The following is a 17,767-nucleotide window of genomic DNA, read 5'->3' as shown; positions in this document are numbered from 1 at the left end:
TTTCACACACCCAGCAGCTCTGAGACCCCACAAGGACAGCACATTCCCATCCAGGTTTGTTCCCAAGTTATTTCTTACCTGGCTCCGAAGCTGGACGATGCTTTTGGGACAGGAGGTGACTGCGTTGAAGCCCCTGTGTCCACCCCATCCTCCGGCCAGCTGTGGCTGTGCTCTCAGCAGGAAAACCTGACGAGGCCACGCATCCCCTCCGCTGCCCACATCCACAGGAGAGCCCTTGGCTGCCCGGCTGGTCCTGCTCCTGTGATGTTTCCATCCATTTGATGGAAATTTATCCGTGCAAAGCTGCTCAGGAGGGCTTTGCCGTTCTAGGAGGGAGCAAATGGTTATTTCCCCTGCCGGCGAGTTCTCAGATGCACAGATATCCCCGTGCTTGCCCCCCAAATGAGCTTTTGCAAAGAAGCTGAGTGCAATTAAAGCTTCTGTCGTGTCGCTAACCTGAGAGCAGAGAGCCAGATGCAGTCACGCATTGCTAACGCGCTCCGGCTCAGTCAGCGGGGAGGGCAGCGAGCGCGGCAAATTATTTGGGATAAAACCAGCATCGGGTACGGCAGGATTAGGAAACAATGGGGACTGATGGAGAGCCGCAGGGGTGTTTGAATGAGCCCTGATGGTAATGTGCACTTCTGTGCAGGGGGGCTCCGAGGTGTGGATTAGCATCCGCAGGGCTGCGTGCCCTCCGACGTGGCTCCGACCCTGCGTGTCCTCTCCCCTGGGCTGCTACCTTGGCTGACTTCATTTGCAGAGGGTGTCAGAGAGGTTTTTGTGGGGCTCATCTAAAAAAGATGCTCCCCCCAAGCGACTCTTCCTTGCTGCTGGACTAAAAACGCTCAACAAAGCTGAACTCTGTTATCCTGTGCAGCCTCAGCAGTCACACTGCGCTGAAAGAAAACAACAAAACAAAGCAAAACAAGGGTTTGGTTGCAAGTTTGACCAGCTCGCAGCTAGAACTCGTGAATGCCTTTAAAAGGATGTGATTGCACCCACGTTTGAGTTCCTCTCTTTTGCCTTCTTTTTGTTTTGTTTTCACTCGTGCACTGAGAATCCGAGGATATTTGGCAGGGAGGGAGAAGTGTTTTTACATGGCTTAAAGACAGGCAGGTGCAGTAGGTGTCCTGCTGCGGACACGGTGCAATCCTGCTTGCTCCTGCTTCAATTGTAGGACCTCACTCAAAGTGCATTAGAAGAGGAATTACCTAAAGTACCAAAATCTCTCCTATGTGGACAGGCAGCCTCGAATTAGCCTAAACCACACGGCTCAGCGAAGAGCTCTGGGATTGTGCAGCTTCTCCTCTCAGGCACCATGGCCCCGTCCGAACGCAGAAGTCGTTTCCCTTTCCTTTCTCTCGGGCTGTGCAGCCCCCACAGGCTGACTGCTGCTGCTTTGGGGTGGAAATGTCGTGGTCGTGGCTCCTGTACCTTGCCTGCACTATTTACATCTTTATACGCAGGCTCTGCACTTGTAATTTTTGGCCAACAAATAGGTAACAAGGCTCTTCTTCACCTGGCAGAGACTCAGGCTGCCTACCTGCAGGACAATCCATTGACCACCAGGCTCCTGGGTGCTCTTGGGTTGAAATGCTCTCCCTCCTCCTCAGCTTCAGTTTGGAAACGTCAAAAAATAAAGAGGAACGTGGCTCCTGAGATTACTGTTCTCGTCTGGGGGTGACTTTGTGTCGCAGGTTTCATGCTGAGAGTTGTTTTGTGATTTACACCCCACCCGTGTTGGATAACCACCGGGTGTTACGCAGGATGTAGCACACCGAGCGAAGCAGACTTCTGGCTTCACCCAACGTGGACATTTCATTATTAAAGCATTTTCTTTGTGGCATCTGGAAGAACACGGGACAGCTGCTGGTAGTTAAAAAGAGGCTGAGAGCAATTCAGGATGCCCTGAGCCACCCTCAGGCATCGTGTCCTAAGGGAGAGCCACAGGAGTGACTGGGAGAAGCGTGTGCCAACCCTGCCCTGCTGGCAGTCCGACACAAGGGCTTGGTTTCGCATGATTTACCTGCTGCCATCAAGGTAAAGAAGCCAGCGAGTGTGTTTGAACTTTTGTGTGTTGTTCAGCCCTGCTGGGAGTGGCAGCCTGGGGAAGGGGGAAGGACCAAGCAGCGCCTCGTGGCACCGTCCGAGCCCTTACGCAATGAACGCTGCTCTGCGAGGAGCTTTGGGAGTTAACAGCACTTGGAGCAGCTGTGCTGAGACACCGGGACTTCTCCGAGGATAGAAACCAGGACCAGGTGAAAAGCAGGTATCAAGCTATCTAGAGAAACACACCAGCTGCAGTTTCTGGAGCTCACAGGCACCAAGAAGTGGAACCTGGCTGCCCGCCAGAGCGACTCGCACGAGGATGAGACCACGCAGACCACAAGAGGAACTGGGCAGCCAGCAGGGCAGAGCAACTCGCCCTAGTGCAAAACGTCTCCGGGCTCTGGGGAGTCCAAATCTCCCAGTAATTTGCCAGTCAGGCTAACGAGAGCAGCCGCAGATCCTTTCAGGTCAACACCGCAGGGCTTGCACTGGTATAAATCATGCGTGTCGCTACGTCTGGAGGCAGGAAAATAAGGAAGGAAGAGAAACAAAGGGCAGAAACAGAGATGGCCCTAAAAGGGAACTTAACTTTCTTACAGAGCAATCCTGGAGGCAACAACAAGGCACTAAACAATACGGCCGGGAGCTTCACTGCTGGGGTCTGCCTTCCTCCACAGCCCTGTGCTGGGACAGATACAGAACTGGGCAGACTGGAGGGATGCAGCCCTTTCCCCAGGGTGAATCTGAAATCCACGTCTCTTTGGGTGAAGATAAAAGAGTGAGAGGAAAGAAATACCTTGACTTCGATCCTACAGAGGACAGACAGCATTAAGGTGCCCTGCACAACGGGACGGCTTTACGGGTACGGGCAGAGCAGCGTGCTGGCCTCTAAAGCACGCCTGGTGAGGACAGAGCTGTTTCCATAACTCCTTGTTAATTTATTTCAGCAGTGACGCTCCCCTGAGCAGCCACACGCAGTGCTTCTGACAGTTCAAGACTCAGCAGCCCCGAGCTCCTTCCCACCTGTGCTAGCTGGAGACGCCAGCCCACTCACACGGCCCTGCGAGGAAAAACTTCAGCAACACGTGGGGCTACACCGGCCAAAACGCCCGTCCGTCTGTCCCTGCTGCTGCCTCTGGCCGAGGAAATGATTCACGTGGCATCAGCAGAGCCCTCGTCCTGCACGACACGCACCTTCATTTTCTGAATAGGGACAAAGTTTCCCAGAATTTAGGAACTGACAACATGCGACAAAACAAAACAAAACACACAAAAAACAACAAAAATGCAGCTGTCTTATTGCTTGTGGGGGAAATGGGCCTTCAAAGAAGATAAATTAGATGAGAAGCCAAGAAAACTCAGCCCAATCCTCTCCTAAAGCAGCCTGTGGCAAAATCCAGGCTCAAGGATTATCAGAGGGCCCTCCCCTTACCGTCACACCTGAAGGTGTGCCCACACCCCCTACCCTGTGAGCCTGACTTAGTTCTGACTGCTGCGTTCAAATGGGAGTGATTCAGACTGCTCCGACTTGATTTCTCTTGATGGAGAGGAGTTGTGACAGGCAGTGGCACACAAGCAGCCTGAACGTGGCCCCAGGTTCATCCTCCTGACATCCCGCTGGAGGAGGAGGGACTGTTCCCATCCTAGACAGAAGCTGACTTTGTCCAGAGCACGCTGCTGTGAAACAAGTCGCTTCCACCAGCTTATCTCTATCGCGCCAGAGTTTACTTTGGCTGAAGACTGCATTTTTCCAAGACAAAATCCTCACCAAACGACTGAAATCGTTGCTCAGTGTGGTACCTTTTTACTTACGGAAAGGTCATAAGCCATCTTATACCGAGTACGGATATTTTAAGGCAGAAGGGAGTTCAGATTTCTCAACAATGGGGATTTTAACTTGCGCTGCTTGCCAATGAAATGAGCACATCCAAGAAAAATGACTCAAGTCTTCATGTTTCTTGAAGCTAGGGACTGTCTTGTCTCTTAAATGTGCCAATTTTTTTTCCATGGATGTGACTTGGCTTCTATTTTTGCCCTCCTTGTATTATCTTGAATTAGATTGCATGCGCAAGGCAAACTAAATACACACACAAAGATATTTTTTTTTCCCTTGACAGGTTCTGGAAGTAGGGAAGAGTGGCATTAAGTTTATTTGTGCACATCTCTTCACACCGAATTTCTTCCATTTTAGCAGATGTCTCCTCACAAGAACATTTTTTTTTTCAATCTCATTTAATCCCCAGCCCACCTCTTGACTACAGCAAAGGAAATTCCAGTGCCTGAGCTATTCCTCTTCCCCAGAAGTGTCAGACGTTTGTTCCTTGTGGGGAGATAAAGAGCTCCTCTGCTGACTCATGTGGGCAGCCAGATCAGGTAGGCTTCCTTAGGTCCAACACAGGGCTAGAAAAGGGTCTAAGAAAAGCTAAAATGTCTGGATGGATAACAAAAAGAAAAAAAAAAGGCTCTCAAACAAGCCAGCTCAGGAAGGAACTGGTCCTACCAACTGTTTGTTCTTGCAAATACTCCGCTTGTAAACATCCACCATCCAAGCAAGCAAGATTCCTGGCACTGTACATCCCAGAGCTCTCCCAAACCCCTTCAGTTTTTGTGTAGAAATCCTTCTCTAAGATGTCAGTAACTAGAAAAGCACTTCATTGGGGAATTAGGGACAAAACTGATTAGTGAAAGGCTCATTTGGCACTGAGATTTGTTCAAAATCTTTAGCACTTCCTTAGGCTTCCTGCAAATACCGTAGCTGTGTAGTTTGGGACATATTTATGCAACCAAGTCCCTCACTACAGCAAGAGGTGATGGTTAACCCCATTTCCAAAGCCTTCCAAAATGGTGTAGCTCAGGGGAGCCTTAGCCTCGGACCTTAAATCCTGGAGTGATGAAGACACACGGGAACTCATTTCACTGATTCACCCTGTGAAGCCTTACCTCAGCCATGAGCCTGAGCAGATTTGAGTGTACAAAGCCCCATCAACACAACAACCTGATAACAGAGCCGAGCGAGTACTGCAAAAGCAATCAGTGAGCTCACTCGTACGTGGTTAAGGCGTTCTTGTTAATGACCAGGAGTCTGTTCCTTTTATTTTTGCATCCCTCTACATGCACGGCCTTCCATTCCCAAGAAAGCCTGCAGAAAGGGAAAAAAAACGCAGCATGAATAGCCCTGCACCTCTGTTTTCATGTGAACGTTTGCACCTGCATGGATGTACACGGATGTTTTGAACCCTCATCTTTTCAGGCAACCCTCGAAAGGTATTTCTGGCTTTACAGTATCTAATGAGGGCTTCAGGCTCCTTGGAACAGGATTACCAGGCTGCATCTATCCCGGAGCACCAGAAACAGCTCCAGCATGATCAGAATAACAACTCCACTGATTTACATGCAATCCGTATGACATGCCCTGTCAGTTCAATTTATTTATGGATACACAAAGTCTGCTTCAGACTTCCTATCTTGCTGCCACGGTACCATCTCAGGAGGACTCCTAAAATGTACAGTATTAGCTAAAATAAAGTTTTGCACTCTGATAGTGCATCCAAATTGTAACATTCAGAGATTAAGAAAACATTTAGGTGCCAACAATTAGTGGAAATACCTCGACAATTTTACTGGGAAGCATGATTCATGCTTATTAACATGAATTTTGCTACTAGGAAATATATCGTTAAATCTTTAACTGAAAATGACTTTAGAGTGAAGCTTTCAGAAACATTTACTGCACCTTGTTTCTCTGTGTGAAGCTGGGGCTGGGAACACAGTACGCTGGTTTTGTTGCCAGGTGCTAAAATGCCACGCTGGGACACAGGTTAATTCATTTGCTCTTTCTGTAGCTTCTTACCTGTGCAATGGAGTTAACCGCTCCCTTGCTTCTCTTACGAAGCATCTCCACAATATTTATTTCCAGGTGAAACCTGTGGTGTCTTTCCATTTCCATAAACGGATGGTAATAATCTTTTATTCACCCCCCTTACTTTAGACAGTTTCCCTGTGACACCCAAACAAGAAGTTTTCCCATGTTCAGACAAGAGGTGTAGTTATACTGTTCAGCTTTACAAATTCATCTTACTCAGTTTATGATGAGAAATGAGCAACTTGCAGCTGTCAAAGCAGGCTCCTCTAATATTTTTGGCAAATTTAGCAACTATTTTGAACATTTTGTATTAATCAAAACGTTTTCCATTTCAAACCTTCGACTTTGAAGACAGCCCTCTCTGCACCTTCAAGGAGAATGAGAACTCTGTCACCAAGTCTATGTTAAGCTCAAGATAACAGCTTTTACTGTTAAATATTCTTAAAGAGATCAGGCTTCAAAAATCAGTCGTTTGCTGGATACACTTAGATGAAGTGATAAGAGCTTCTTTAAATATTTCCTCCTTTCCCTGGGAACATAAGAAACTTAATTCCACATGAAGCACTTTCATCTGAGTAGTCTTTGATGGCAAAGAAACACTGTTGAAGGCATTGTTCAAAGATACCAAAAGGAAGAAGAGGGACACCTTCCCTCCCCTTTTGTATCTAAAGAACAAAACTGTGTAATAATAATTCCAAAAGTTTAAAAAGCTGACAAACTTGAACAAACAGAAACATTCCTATCAAATGGCAGAGCAAAATCACCTCAAGGATGAATGTTTTGTATAATCTTTAACACAGCAGAGCAGATTTCAAGGGGAACCAAAACTGCAGCACTGCAAGTCTCTCCCAGTTTATACCACGCTGAAAAGGGCACCCCATCCTTTCAGGCTGAAAAGTTCAGTGCTTTTACATGACAGCAAGGCGAAACGGAAGGAAAACGTGGTCCACTCAGAATGCAAAGAAAGATGCAGAAAACCATACGTTGAAAGGCTTTGAGAAAGCTGTATTTGAAAATTTCAGAATCAGGTCATTTCTAAAAAATATTTAAATAAATTATTCCTTTATGCAACCGCATCAACCCAGGAAAAGTCAAAAACAAAAACCAAACATCCAATACGAAGATTTTCTTTACAATAAAAGTTCTTCCAGGAAGTATATTAAATACATGACAACAGAGGAGAAAAAAAAAGCATCTCAATTTATACTTACGGGCATCACATTTTAGAACAATGTCTTAGCCATTAATCATTTATCAATGATTCACAGAGAAATTAAATAAGTTATTCCGTAAAAGAATAATCTGATTTACAGTGTAGATGCAAGGCTTCACCGTAACATCTCACACCCTTCACCTGTCTCTCTGCATACCCAAGCTGAGCAATCTGTGCTGAACTCTGCTACCAGAGTGACACAGAGCCGTGGTCCTCAAAAAAAATACAGGTGGCGTTCAGCTTTGCTTTGTTAAGGTTCAACAAGATAGTGTTTGAAGTATCACTACACAGCAACCCATTATCCATCACAGTCAAAGGGAACGAAAAGCTAGGAGCAATACACATTTGCTGTTTGAAGACGGAGGGAATGGATTAAGCTACACCTTGCGGAGGCACACGAAGCCTAGCTGCTAGTTATGCCATCGTATCGGCAGTCATACAGTACTTCCTTTTAACAAGGTATAAAGCTTCTGTCTGGAAAAAGCTGGGAAAAAAAAGATCATGAGAACTATCACTCTCCATAGCTATCATATTACCGGCTTTACAGAGCTCCAGTTCATCCAAAATACTGAATTGAACACTGATGTCAATGATAACCCTTGGTTTCCTTAGGCATCGAGTACAGATCAGAAAAAAAACTGGCCCAAAACATTGATTTTCAACCACAAAACACTGCCAGAAATCTAGTACTTGCAACACAATTATCTGGTGTTGCAGTTAACACATTAATTCCGCAGACAACAGTCACAAGTACTTACTAAAAATACGGATATGTTTCCTAAAGGTAATGTGAAGCTTTATTTAAGATGACAAAGCTTTTTCGTAACAGTGCAGGGTGCAAATTTCCAGTATGAAGACACTCAGAAGATCTGCTGCTCGAAGAGGATCTTCTCAAACCCTGGGGGAGGCGTGTGGTAAAATTCACTGAACTGACAATCCAGAATGGCACTGTCATCAACTGCGGGAAAGAATCAAACAGAAGGAATTAGAGAAGGAACATTCAGAGTTTCATCCTCTATTACACCACCTTCCCAGATCATTCATTACCTATGCACAGGAGAATTAAATGAAATCTCTCCAGTAAATTTGCTACAGCCCTGTACGCATACCCAAGGAGAGCCAGTCACCTCTCTCTGCTGATATTTACTTTAGCCAGCACCAGTCCTTGATTTACCCAGAGTCCACTACCTCTGATTTCACGTTAGCAGGGCTTCAGCTAATTCCATTCAAATTTTCTACTCTATTTTTCTGTAAATCTGTAGACTAAGGACACTACTAGATGCACACTGCAAGGCTGTCACCCCTACAGCTGCATATTTTTTTCTGTCTGCTTCCTATTTTGCCGGAGTTTTACAGGGTTTCACCTGTCTGCAATCATTTCTCCAGAGGTTACCAAGATTACAGAAGTCTGCAGTGGCTGGTGTCAGACCATCTGTTCTAAGATGTAATACGAAGAGAGCTTCCTTGACTGCTTCTTTAAGTTGGAAGTTAATGGTTTTTACAAAACCATTCCCAGCTTTGGACCTCCTGCATAAACTGTGGCACATGTGGTGTTAACCTTCAGTACAGAAAAAAGAAACTCCTGAGGACTGTCACAGAAAAACTTTCATGTACTGCACAAACAAATAGAAATGCCCAGCTGGACAGCACAGCTCTCTTTCAAATACAATTTTCTCAAAATAAACCAGGTGTATGAACAATATTAGATCAAAATAGGGGAGATTCATCTCCCTGGTTTGGTTTGAAATTTAGATAGCTCAGAACCAAGATAGGAAAAACCTCTTATTAGCACATTTCTACAGTCCTGTAGCATTTATGCAGCGTTTGCATCACCCTTGTGCAAAGGTGCCTCAAGTACAGCAGCTGTGGGGAGGAACCTTCAAGTTCACTTTTCTGTTTTGCACACTTGACACTGTGTTCACCTACTCCATCAGGTTTATTTTAAAATGATATCCATAGTTCTGCTCTGAATTCTGGAAAGGGAGATGCTTAAGAAGCTCTCTTCGCTGTGTTCAGATCCCTTCCCATGACTAGAAGTGCACATTAAAATAAGGACTTTGGTATTTAAAATGTACACCAATGTTAAGTGCCACGCAAAATCAATTTGGAGGCTTCAGTTGTTACAGCAACATGTAAGAAACGTGATAGTTTGTGAAATTATGCCCACTTGCAGAAGAGGAGAATAAGAAACTGGCAATGAAAGGCTGCTGCATTCCCCTGGCACAGAACTCAGAAAAAAAGATGATTTATAATAGGCTAACAAGCTACCGAATGCTTTGTGAAAGCAACCTGCTTTCTCTAACACCATTTCCAAAATAAAGGGAAGACACAAGAATCAGCTATCACACCGTAACTCCTCTCCCACTGCTCACCAAGCTTTTCACACGAGATCGGCCGTGCTGCGGGGCAGCTCCGGGCTGCCACAGCACTTCAGCAGCGCCATCATGTGGCTTACAGACACATCACAAAATGACAATATTTCCACTCCTAATACTTTGGAGAGGTGTAAGTGTAAATTTATTGACCTCAAAGGCTCTACAGCATATCTAAGAGTATTTCTTCCTGCTCATAAAATGCAGTATTATGAATGTGTCAAGATATAAATGGGAACACGCCAACAGTTCATTAGGAACCAACCGTGAAATTAAATAATTATCCACATCATATAGCTAATGGTATCTCAAGAGCAAATGAGCTTGGGGGAAGACACTGCTTAGACAAGACTCTTACGGTGGAACAAAGATAAAGGGGAGAAGGCTGGAGGTGCAGTGCTGGGGATCCAATAAGCAGTGATCGTCTGCTGTAAGTCGTAAAACAACCCAGAGTGCAGCTCAGATGATGTGCTGCCTTTCGGATGAGATGTTAAACAGCCTGCTGACTGCTCGGGAACTACAAAAACACTGCCAAGTTCTGGAAGGGTAAATTGTTAACACACGTCTTGGCCAAATTCCAGCTCCCGTAATTCATAAATTCGTTCTTAAACTGCCTATGAGGGAATTAATTGGACGTGGCATCGGTTTCTTCTTCAAAATCGCTCTGCTGTATTGATAGGTGCTGGCAAGAGCAGCCACCACAGCTCACCTACCAGTTGCTGCATTTCAGCACCTTGGTGCTGCAGCAAGGAGCTCGCCCATCAGACAGCAAGCTACAGGACTACATGAGAGTTATTGTTTCCGTAAGAGAATACAAGTGGCAATTCAGTATCTATTCATATTTAACACCGAATGCATTTATGAAGTGTGAAATTAATGGGCATAAACACCAAGCTGCAGAGATAAGCTAGATTAGCCCACGTTTCCATACTTTCAGACTAACTGCAGGAACTTCCCGGCCTGTTGGATGTGGATACTTTGTCTGCAGTGCTCTTTTTGTCTAGCTATTAAACAGCACTAAAAAATGAAGTGAAAATACACCTTTGTATTCTCCTAGCTTTGTGTTTCCAAGCAATTCTTCGTTGCAGTTGCCAGAACAAATGATTGAGGTGTGACTGGAAAGACGGGTGCTCCATCCAAGCGAGGAGGAGAATTCGCAAGACAGACTTGGTGCAAAAATACTTTATGTACTACAAAACAGTTTGAAAATCTCCTGCTTACCATAGACCACTGGATAGACAGTCCCTCGGATTCCTGAAGCTGGACAATGCATGTTCTTCCCATTTAAATATACGTTTAATTCTACGTGGTCATATGTAATGCCCTACAAAGCACAGAAAAATAAAAACAAACAAACAAGCCATCATCAACAAGTTGATACACACAAGATTGCTATTTTAATTAGCTTTTTCAGCCACAGGCAGATTTTAACACCATTATGCAAACCACAGCACTCTAGAAAACTTCACTTGAAATAGTTCTGCCCAGGCCTAGAAGTTAATAAATGATCAGGAACATTTGTTATTTCAAATACTTGGGATTCCTCAATGCTCGTTCAATTTAGATGCAATCAGTACTGTGCACATCTTACTAAGGCCAGTTTACAAAAGACATTTCCAGACTATTCTTCACCACAGCACAGAATCACAAAATTTCCTATGGATATTAAGCACTTTGCAGCCTTCTTTTTTGTACCTTCCCATGGAAATGACTTCCCTAAATAACGACACTATCAGCTCAGTTATTTGACCACCGCTCCACACACATCATGACAAACGTGCTGACCAGAGAGCAGAAAGCAAACATTCACGAGGTAATAAATGACTTATTTGTTAGACAAGTGATTTTTTTTTTTTTCCTGACTGTTTTGGTGTGGCTGAGTGTGGCACTTGGTGTTGTCATTCGCTGTCTCGGAAATCTCTTTTCATGACAGATCACAGTGAATTGCCATCTATGAAAACTGGGGAGTCACCAAAGTAGCACATCGGCTACATTTTTGTGACTGATTCCAGTTGTTGGAGGCTACATTGTCTGACCAAACCCTGAAACAGCCTGCAACCCTCCACGAAAACAACTTCAGAAGGGGATTAAAAGAATAACGGAGCATCTGAGGTGAAGGGTGGAGGAGTCAGCTTCAGCTGTTTAGGGCTTCTAGGGATGAAATTTCTAACCATTGCTATACGGAAGCAAGGTTACCCAGCAAGAAAAAGCAGCAGGGATAAATGGTCTACATTTCATGGCTCCCATGTGTTTTTGAAAATAAGCCTTTAACAGGACATTGAGAAAACGACAGTAATAAGCTGGAATCCTCTGAATGCCAAGCCATAAAGATATTTTGGGAACAGTGAGGTACAAACATCTTAGGATTCTCACTTTGCTCTCATTCTTCAATCGTCTTCCACTGAGCATTACCCTCTCCTCCTTTAATCCGCACTTAATCTCTCTCTCCTTCCCTATGAAATTTTGGCTAAAAATACAATCCATCGGTCAGCCAGGCCCTCTCTCTGCTCCCTTCTAATTATTAACCGGTCAGCTGAGGGATCTAGAGTTCATCTGGGCACGGAGGCAGGCCACATAACACATTCCAGAGTGTAATTTGTTCAGGAAAGTCCCATCTCAAACAGTGCAGCACCCTTCTGACGGGAGTCATCAGCCAGCTGGACACAGCAACTGGGCTGTGACACAGCAGGAGAGGCCACTTCACAAACCCTGGTGAAGTCTGTTCCCCACTCAGCATCACACAGATGCTCAGAACAAAGTCTGCTGATCCATTCGAACACAACAGGAGTTTACATCAGCACTTTCCAAACTGGGAGACGACAATAATCTGACTGAAACGGTCGGTCTGACCACACAGCAGCTGTAAGTAAAGAGAAATCCGGGACCAGCTGGAAAAGATACAGCAGCTTTAGGAAACTCACCACCACGTCGCCCTCCTGTGGCAAGTTGTTTGCTGGTAGTCTGTTTTTCTCCTCGTTGTTGTAATAGAGAGCTCCATCATTCCTCATCACCAGACTGTGCACGTCTCGACCCATGGGAATTTGATTCAAGTTTGCTTTCTGGGTTGCAACTCCAATACCCCAAATCCCTAAAACATGAGATTAAAACAATATGAAAAAAAAATATATATATATATATTTATATACGTGATTTTGATATCTGACTGAAGCAGCACACTATAAAGAATATAACGTGTTATAACTAGTGCCATGGAGGTATTTATTACCAGTCAGTATCTATTGGAAATACCAGCAGTCACAAAAGATTGGAGATAAACAGTATCTATTCCAAAAATATAGATCCAGAGAATTCTAACCAATTGGCTTAACTTTTACTCCTAAAAAATACTAGAAAACAACTCTGAGAACCCAGGAAGATGTAAAAAACAAATCCAACTAGCACGGATTTGTGAACAAATCAAGTTGAAACAAAGCAATTTTCTTTTTCAGCTGGTTAGAGCGGCCCTAGGGAAAAAGGAGAAATGGTAAATATGACAGATACTGATTTGGTAACATTTTGGAACCTCATACAACATTCAAATACTCAAATGAGTAAAACGTGGTTGAGGTGAAGTTACAGCAAGGCAAGTGCACAACTGGTTAGGAAACTGTATTCGGAGGCTACTCATCAGTAGCACTCTGTCAGATCAAAAAGATGACGTGAGTGAGGTTTCAGATTTTGCAGGAATGCCTGAGGTCAGATGCTATTCTGTATGCACACTTATGGCTTGAATAACATAACAATTTGCTTGTTAAACGTGCTGTCTGTATCAACCTGACAGGAGTGCAAGCTCTTCAGAGGGCAATTTTTAAATAATCCCGATAAATTGGTTAAGAGGTCTGAAATACTGAGAAAGCATTTATTTCTTTCTGAATTACAAAGAACAGCAGATAAGGAGGAATAAGTAGCAAAAATACAATAGTGCCCTGGCAACCAGTTCAAAGAATATAATTTGAGGGTTATCACACAGCACACGCCGTATTTGAGTGTGTCGTACTGTTGTGAAAAACTTCTGGATGTCGTGTATAAATTAAACATGTTGTATATGAAGTCCACAAAGGACATCAACTGCTGCAGCAGCTGGAGCAGAGCATCCATTTAAAGCATCATCCCTCATGACAAGTCAGGTCAATTAGGGACAGTCTAGAAGAAACAGGAAAACCAATCAAAAATGTGTAAAAATATCATATATAAGTAGACAATGAAAAAACTGGGGCTCTTTAATCTTCAGAAGACTAAAACAAAGCAAAAATATAAGAAAATTAATTTCTAAAGGCACAATTGCAGAACAATTCATTCTAATATTTACAAATCTAGAGTGAAAACAGAATTCAGACTGGGCTTTGTAAAACTTTCCCATAGTCAGGTTAAGTGACCCCTGGTAGACTGCGCAGGGACATTTCTGTGAAGTTTTAAGCTAAGCAATCTGTAACTCTCCTGCCCTGGGGCACAGGACGAGATGAGGCCAGGCTCAGAGAAGAGTTTATTTCCTGTGTTTCTGAAGTGAAACAACTCAGATACAGTACTTGTGTGAATGATGACAATACATGAACAACAGCCGCAGTTGAGTTGATTCTCCCCCTCAACAGAAAGGATGCTAAAATTGCCAGATTAAGACTGAGCTGGGGTTTATACGTAGTTTAAAACCAAGCTGGTTTAAAAACAAATGGCTTGAGTGTGAGGTGTTTTAGATGGATTCACGTTCACAGTGCCAGCACTCCAAGCCAACTGAGTGCAAACAATCCTTACCCAAGAAGCACTGGGTTCAAGCTCCACTATTGTGAAGCCAGTCTCTGGACGAACACCTCCCTTCTTCTTTCCTCTCCCTATGCTTTGAGAAGGAACAGCCTCACCTTTAACGTCTGATGTTTTTAAAAACACAGGCTGATTTCTAATATTATAATACAGGTAAGCCTGGAGTGCCCTCTGTACTAGTGAAGATGACTGGATTAGTAAGAGTAAAATGTTTCCAAATTTATTCATTTTCTGCTACCTTGCACTGCAAATCTGTACAAAACAAACAGGGTGCTGAAAGGCTCCTCTTGATAAAGCAGTGTTGAAAAAGTGCTACACGTTTGATTTGAAGTGCAAAGCATAGCACGAGGCACGTTACTATTGCTCAAGCACAGTACACCTTAACAGCAAATCAAGGTAGACAAATACCCAGAAATATTGCTGGATAAACTGCACTATTAAAAAGCTAACACTTCATAGCTAGTGTTCGATGTGGTCACGAATGTGTGTTTACCAAAATACATTTCTAAAGCGTAAAAACGAAAAGTATGCATATAGCAGCATAAAAAATAATGTGGTGTTTTAGGGTTTGCACTCACCAATCTTTTCAATATTGCAGAGCCACAATTAAAGATCAGAATAATAAGAAGAAAAAGATTTCCTTTTACAGAATGACAACTTGTAAGAGTCTCCAATATTCACAAAGTTCAAGGATGCAATGTGAAAGATGCACGTGCTCGGCATTTGAGATACGACCAACAGCAGGCAATCCGACATACCTTCCACGTTTAAAGGTGTACATTTTTGCTGACTAACCTGTGGACTGGATTTTAAACTCAAAATAGCTCTTGTTCTGATGCAAAGGTGCGTTGGCTAGGCAGCCTCCCGTGCCACATATTCTCCTGCCGTTTTTAACAATGACAACATCTGTTCCTGCAAGAAGAAAACAAAACACAGAACTTCAAAACATTTTCAAAAGTCTGGAAGTGGCCCTTAAAAGCCCTAGACATGGAGAACAATTTTTGTTCTTTCAGCCCCAAGTAAGAGCTTCATTAGTCCAAGAGAATTACGACGACGGGCCACGCTTTGAAGTAAGAAACGGGAGGCTGTTTATAGGCTGGTTCATCTTTCAAGTCGGGTTTATTTATTTAAAACCTATACACTGCTCTAATTTCACCTCCTGGGCTTTGAGGCACCACGCTGATCACAGCCTTTGCTCAGCCACATCAGAGGCATAACTTACAACGTAGTCAGAGGGGTTCGCCGTGAGGAGGACCTAAGAAGCCCCGTACCCTGTACTGGAGAAAAACGTTCTGCAGGGAGAAGGGAAGGCACAGCAGGTAGAAACGTTTGATGGACTCCTGAGGCATTCAGTTATTCTCAGGTGAAGCCCTTTTGTTAGAAAGATGCCTACCAGTATGGAGAGGGGGGAAAAAAAAATACAAAATGTTTCTTCTTCCAGCAGAAGACTTCACCTACAGATACCGTTGGCACGGCCATGAGTACAGTTGACTCTCCAGGTCCCAAACAGGCCAGGAATCGTGCTCAAAAGCTGCTTTTTCCTCCTCGCTGGGCTGTGGATGAGGGGCTGAGCATGGCTTGGCGTGAAAATCACCTCAAGTAGAGTTTGGGCAGGGCTGCGGTAGTCCTGCTCCTTCCCAGGTGCTGAGGAAGGCGGCCGCGCACTGCTTGCCTCACCTGAACCTAACCCAAACCACTTTTTATTTTTATTTTTATTTAGTTTTATGTTTATTTTTATTTTTTCGGCTTCCTCCGCCAACTCTCCCGATGTGAATCCCTCAGAGTGGGCTGCACCCCCAGGCACCTGCCGCCGACCCCTCCCCGCGCCCTCCCACCACAATCAAGGCGAGCGCCCCTTGAGGCTTCCCCCTCCCCTCTTCACGCACGGCGACCCCAAAAAGACACCTTTTTCCCCCAAAACAACCCCCGCGGCGACACCTCCCCGAGGCTGAGGGGCAGCCGCACCCCGCCGCGCTCACCCATGCGCTGCGTGTCCAGCTGCACCGCCGGCATCTCCTTCAGCGGGATGTGCCCGGCGCCGCCATCCCGGCACCAGCGGAGGCAGCAGAAGGCGGAGGCGGCCATGGCTTGGCCGGGCTGAGCCGAGCCGGGATGGGCTGAGCCGAGCCGAGCCGAGCCGGGCCGGGCCGGGCCAAGCGCGCAGCCGCCGCCAGAGCCGCGAGATGGCGGCGGGGCCCGGCGCCCCCTGGCGGGCGGGAGGAGGCGGCGGGAGGGCGCGACATGGCGGGGCGCTGAGGGGAGCGCTGAGGGGAGCGCGGGGAGGGCGGCCCTCGGAGGGGACAAAACACGGTCCTCAGGGGGAACAACCGGGCAGGTTGGGCTCGGCTGAGCCTCCCCTGTGGCTCCCCGGCACTGAGGGGTGATTATCCGAAGGGGGGAGCCCCCCCGGAGCCCGCTTTGCTGACTTCACCCCTCTTGCCGCTCGGGTTTTCTGTCAGAGAAAGCTCCAGCGAATGTGCTGCTGGTCCACAACGCTCTGCCAACAACAAAATACATGGGTTTAAAGCCATATTTACCTCCCATTTGGGATAAAATTGTTCCTCGTGGTGCTCGTCTGCCATCTCATTTCTCTACGTTTCACCTAGAAAGCTCCCTTAAGTTTTTCCCCCATACGCACCTAACGTAACCCGTGTCGTACAACATCGCCCATCTCAGGGACTTTAGTGGGTTTTCACATCCTTTATTAAAGAACAGCTTCACAGCAAGAAATATCTTACTGGTCTGGATGGGCTGCATCAGTCACACCTACCCCTCCGCTTGAAACAAGAGGTGAAACGCTGCCTTCCTCCAAACTGTGCCTAAAACCAAGCTGATTTTAAGAGCAGCTCTAAAATATGCTTCCTTTCTTTTATTGGACTTACTGTTACAGCCCATAAACATTTGGGGTCAAGAGCTGACTTCCTTAAAATATGCCAAATGGGATTATTCTTGGACTTCTAAGAAGTAAATATTAGGTGGAAACTGATGTTTATTCATTTCGTGTGTAGGGCACCGTCGTTCCCGTCGGTAGCTGGTTGCTCACATAATTAGTCCCATTTAAGTCACTGCGGGATTTTTATTGTCTGTCGCACACTGCTGGTTTGTTACAGTAAATATAAATGACAAATGTTAATCTATTATTAAAAAAAAAAAAAAAAGGAGGAGATGCAACCTCCAGATGACTTCCATCCTATTTCTTCTCTGTGCCCTAATACTCTCCTTTCTTTCCCCAAAAGACCACTGAGGAGACGAGCACATGTTGCCAGCGTTGCCAAAGCTGTCGGACTAAAGGGCAACAAGACTTTTGGGGGCAGTCGCTGGCACTTCCCCACTCCACTGCTTTCTTACTGGAGATCCCAGTGTCACCAGTCCCCAGCTGGCAGTGGCTGTGGTGCTGGGTGTCCCCCAGAGCCAGTGCCAAGCCCGGTGCTGGTGACAGCTCGGTGTCCCCATGGGATGCATGGTAAAGCCACAAAGCCCCACCTGGGAAAACCAACAAGCCTGGTCAGGTGG

General features: G+C 45.4%; 1 protein-coding gene across 1 annotated transcript; it reads right to left on the bottom strand.

Moving 5' to 3' along the window:
* Positions 1–6,898: 6,898 nt before the first annotated feature.
* On the bottom strand, positions 6,899–16,462 carry SPRYD7 (SPRY domain containing 7). The gene is made up of 5 exons (XM_068674222.1): positions 16,234–16,462; positions 15,050–15,166; positions 12,421–12,587; positions 10,721–10,823; positions 6,899–8,085 (listed from the first exon to the last, which is right to left on the bottom strand). The coding sequence occupies exons 1-5, from the start codon at positions 16,337–16,339 to the stop codon at positions 7,988–7,990; spliced, it is 591 nt and encodes a 196-aa protein (XP_068530323.1). The 5' UTR covers positions 16,340–16,462; the 3' UTR covers positions 6,899–7,987.
* Positions 16,463–17,767: the final 1,305 nt, after the last annotated feature.

The sequence above is a fragment of the Anas acuta genome, chromosome 1 (assembly GCF_963932015.1).
Source record: "Anas acuta chromosome 1, bAnaAcu1.1, whole genome shotgun sequence".
NCBI classification, from domain to species: Eukaryota; Metazoa; Chordata; class Aves; order Anseriformes; family Anatidae; genus Anas; species Anas acuta.
The sequence above is the reverse complement of the archived record's forward strand: the minus strand, read 5'-3'. Positions and strand labels throughout refer to the sequence as shown.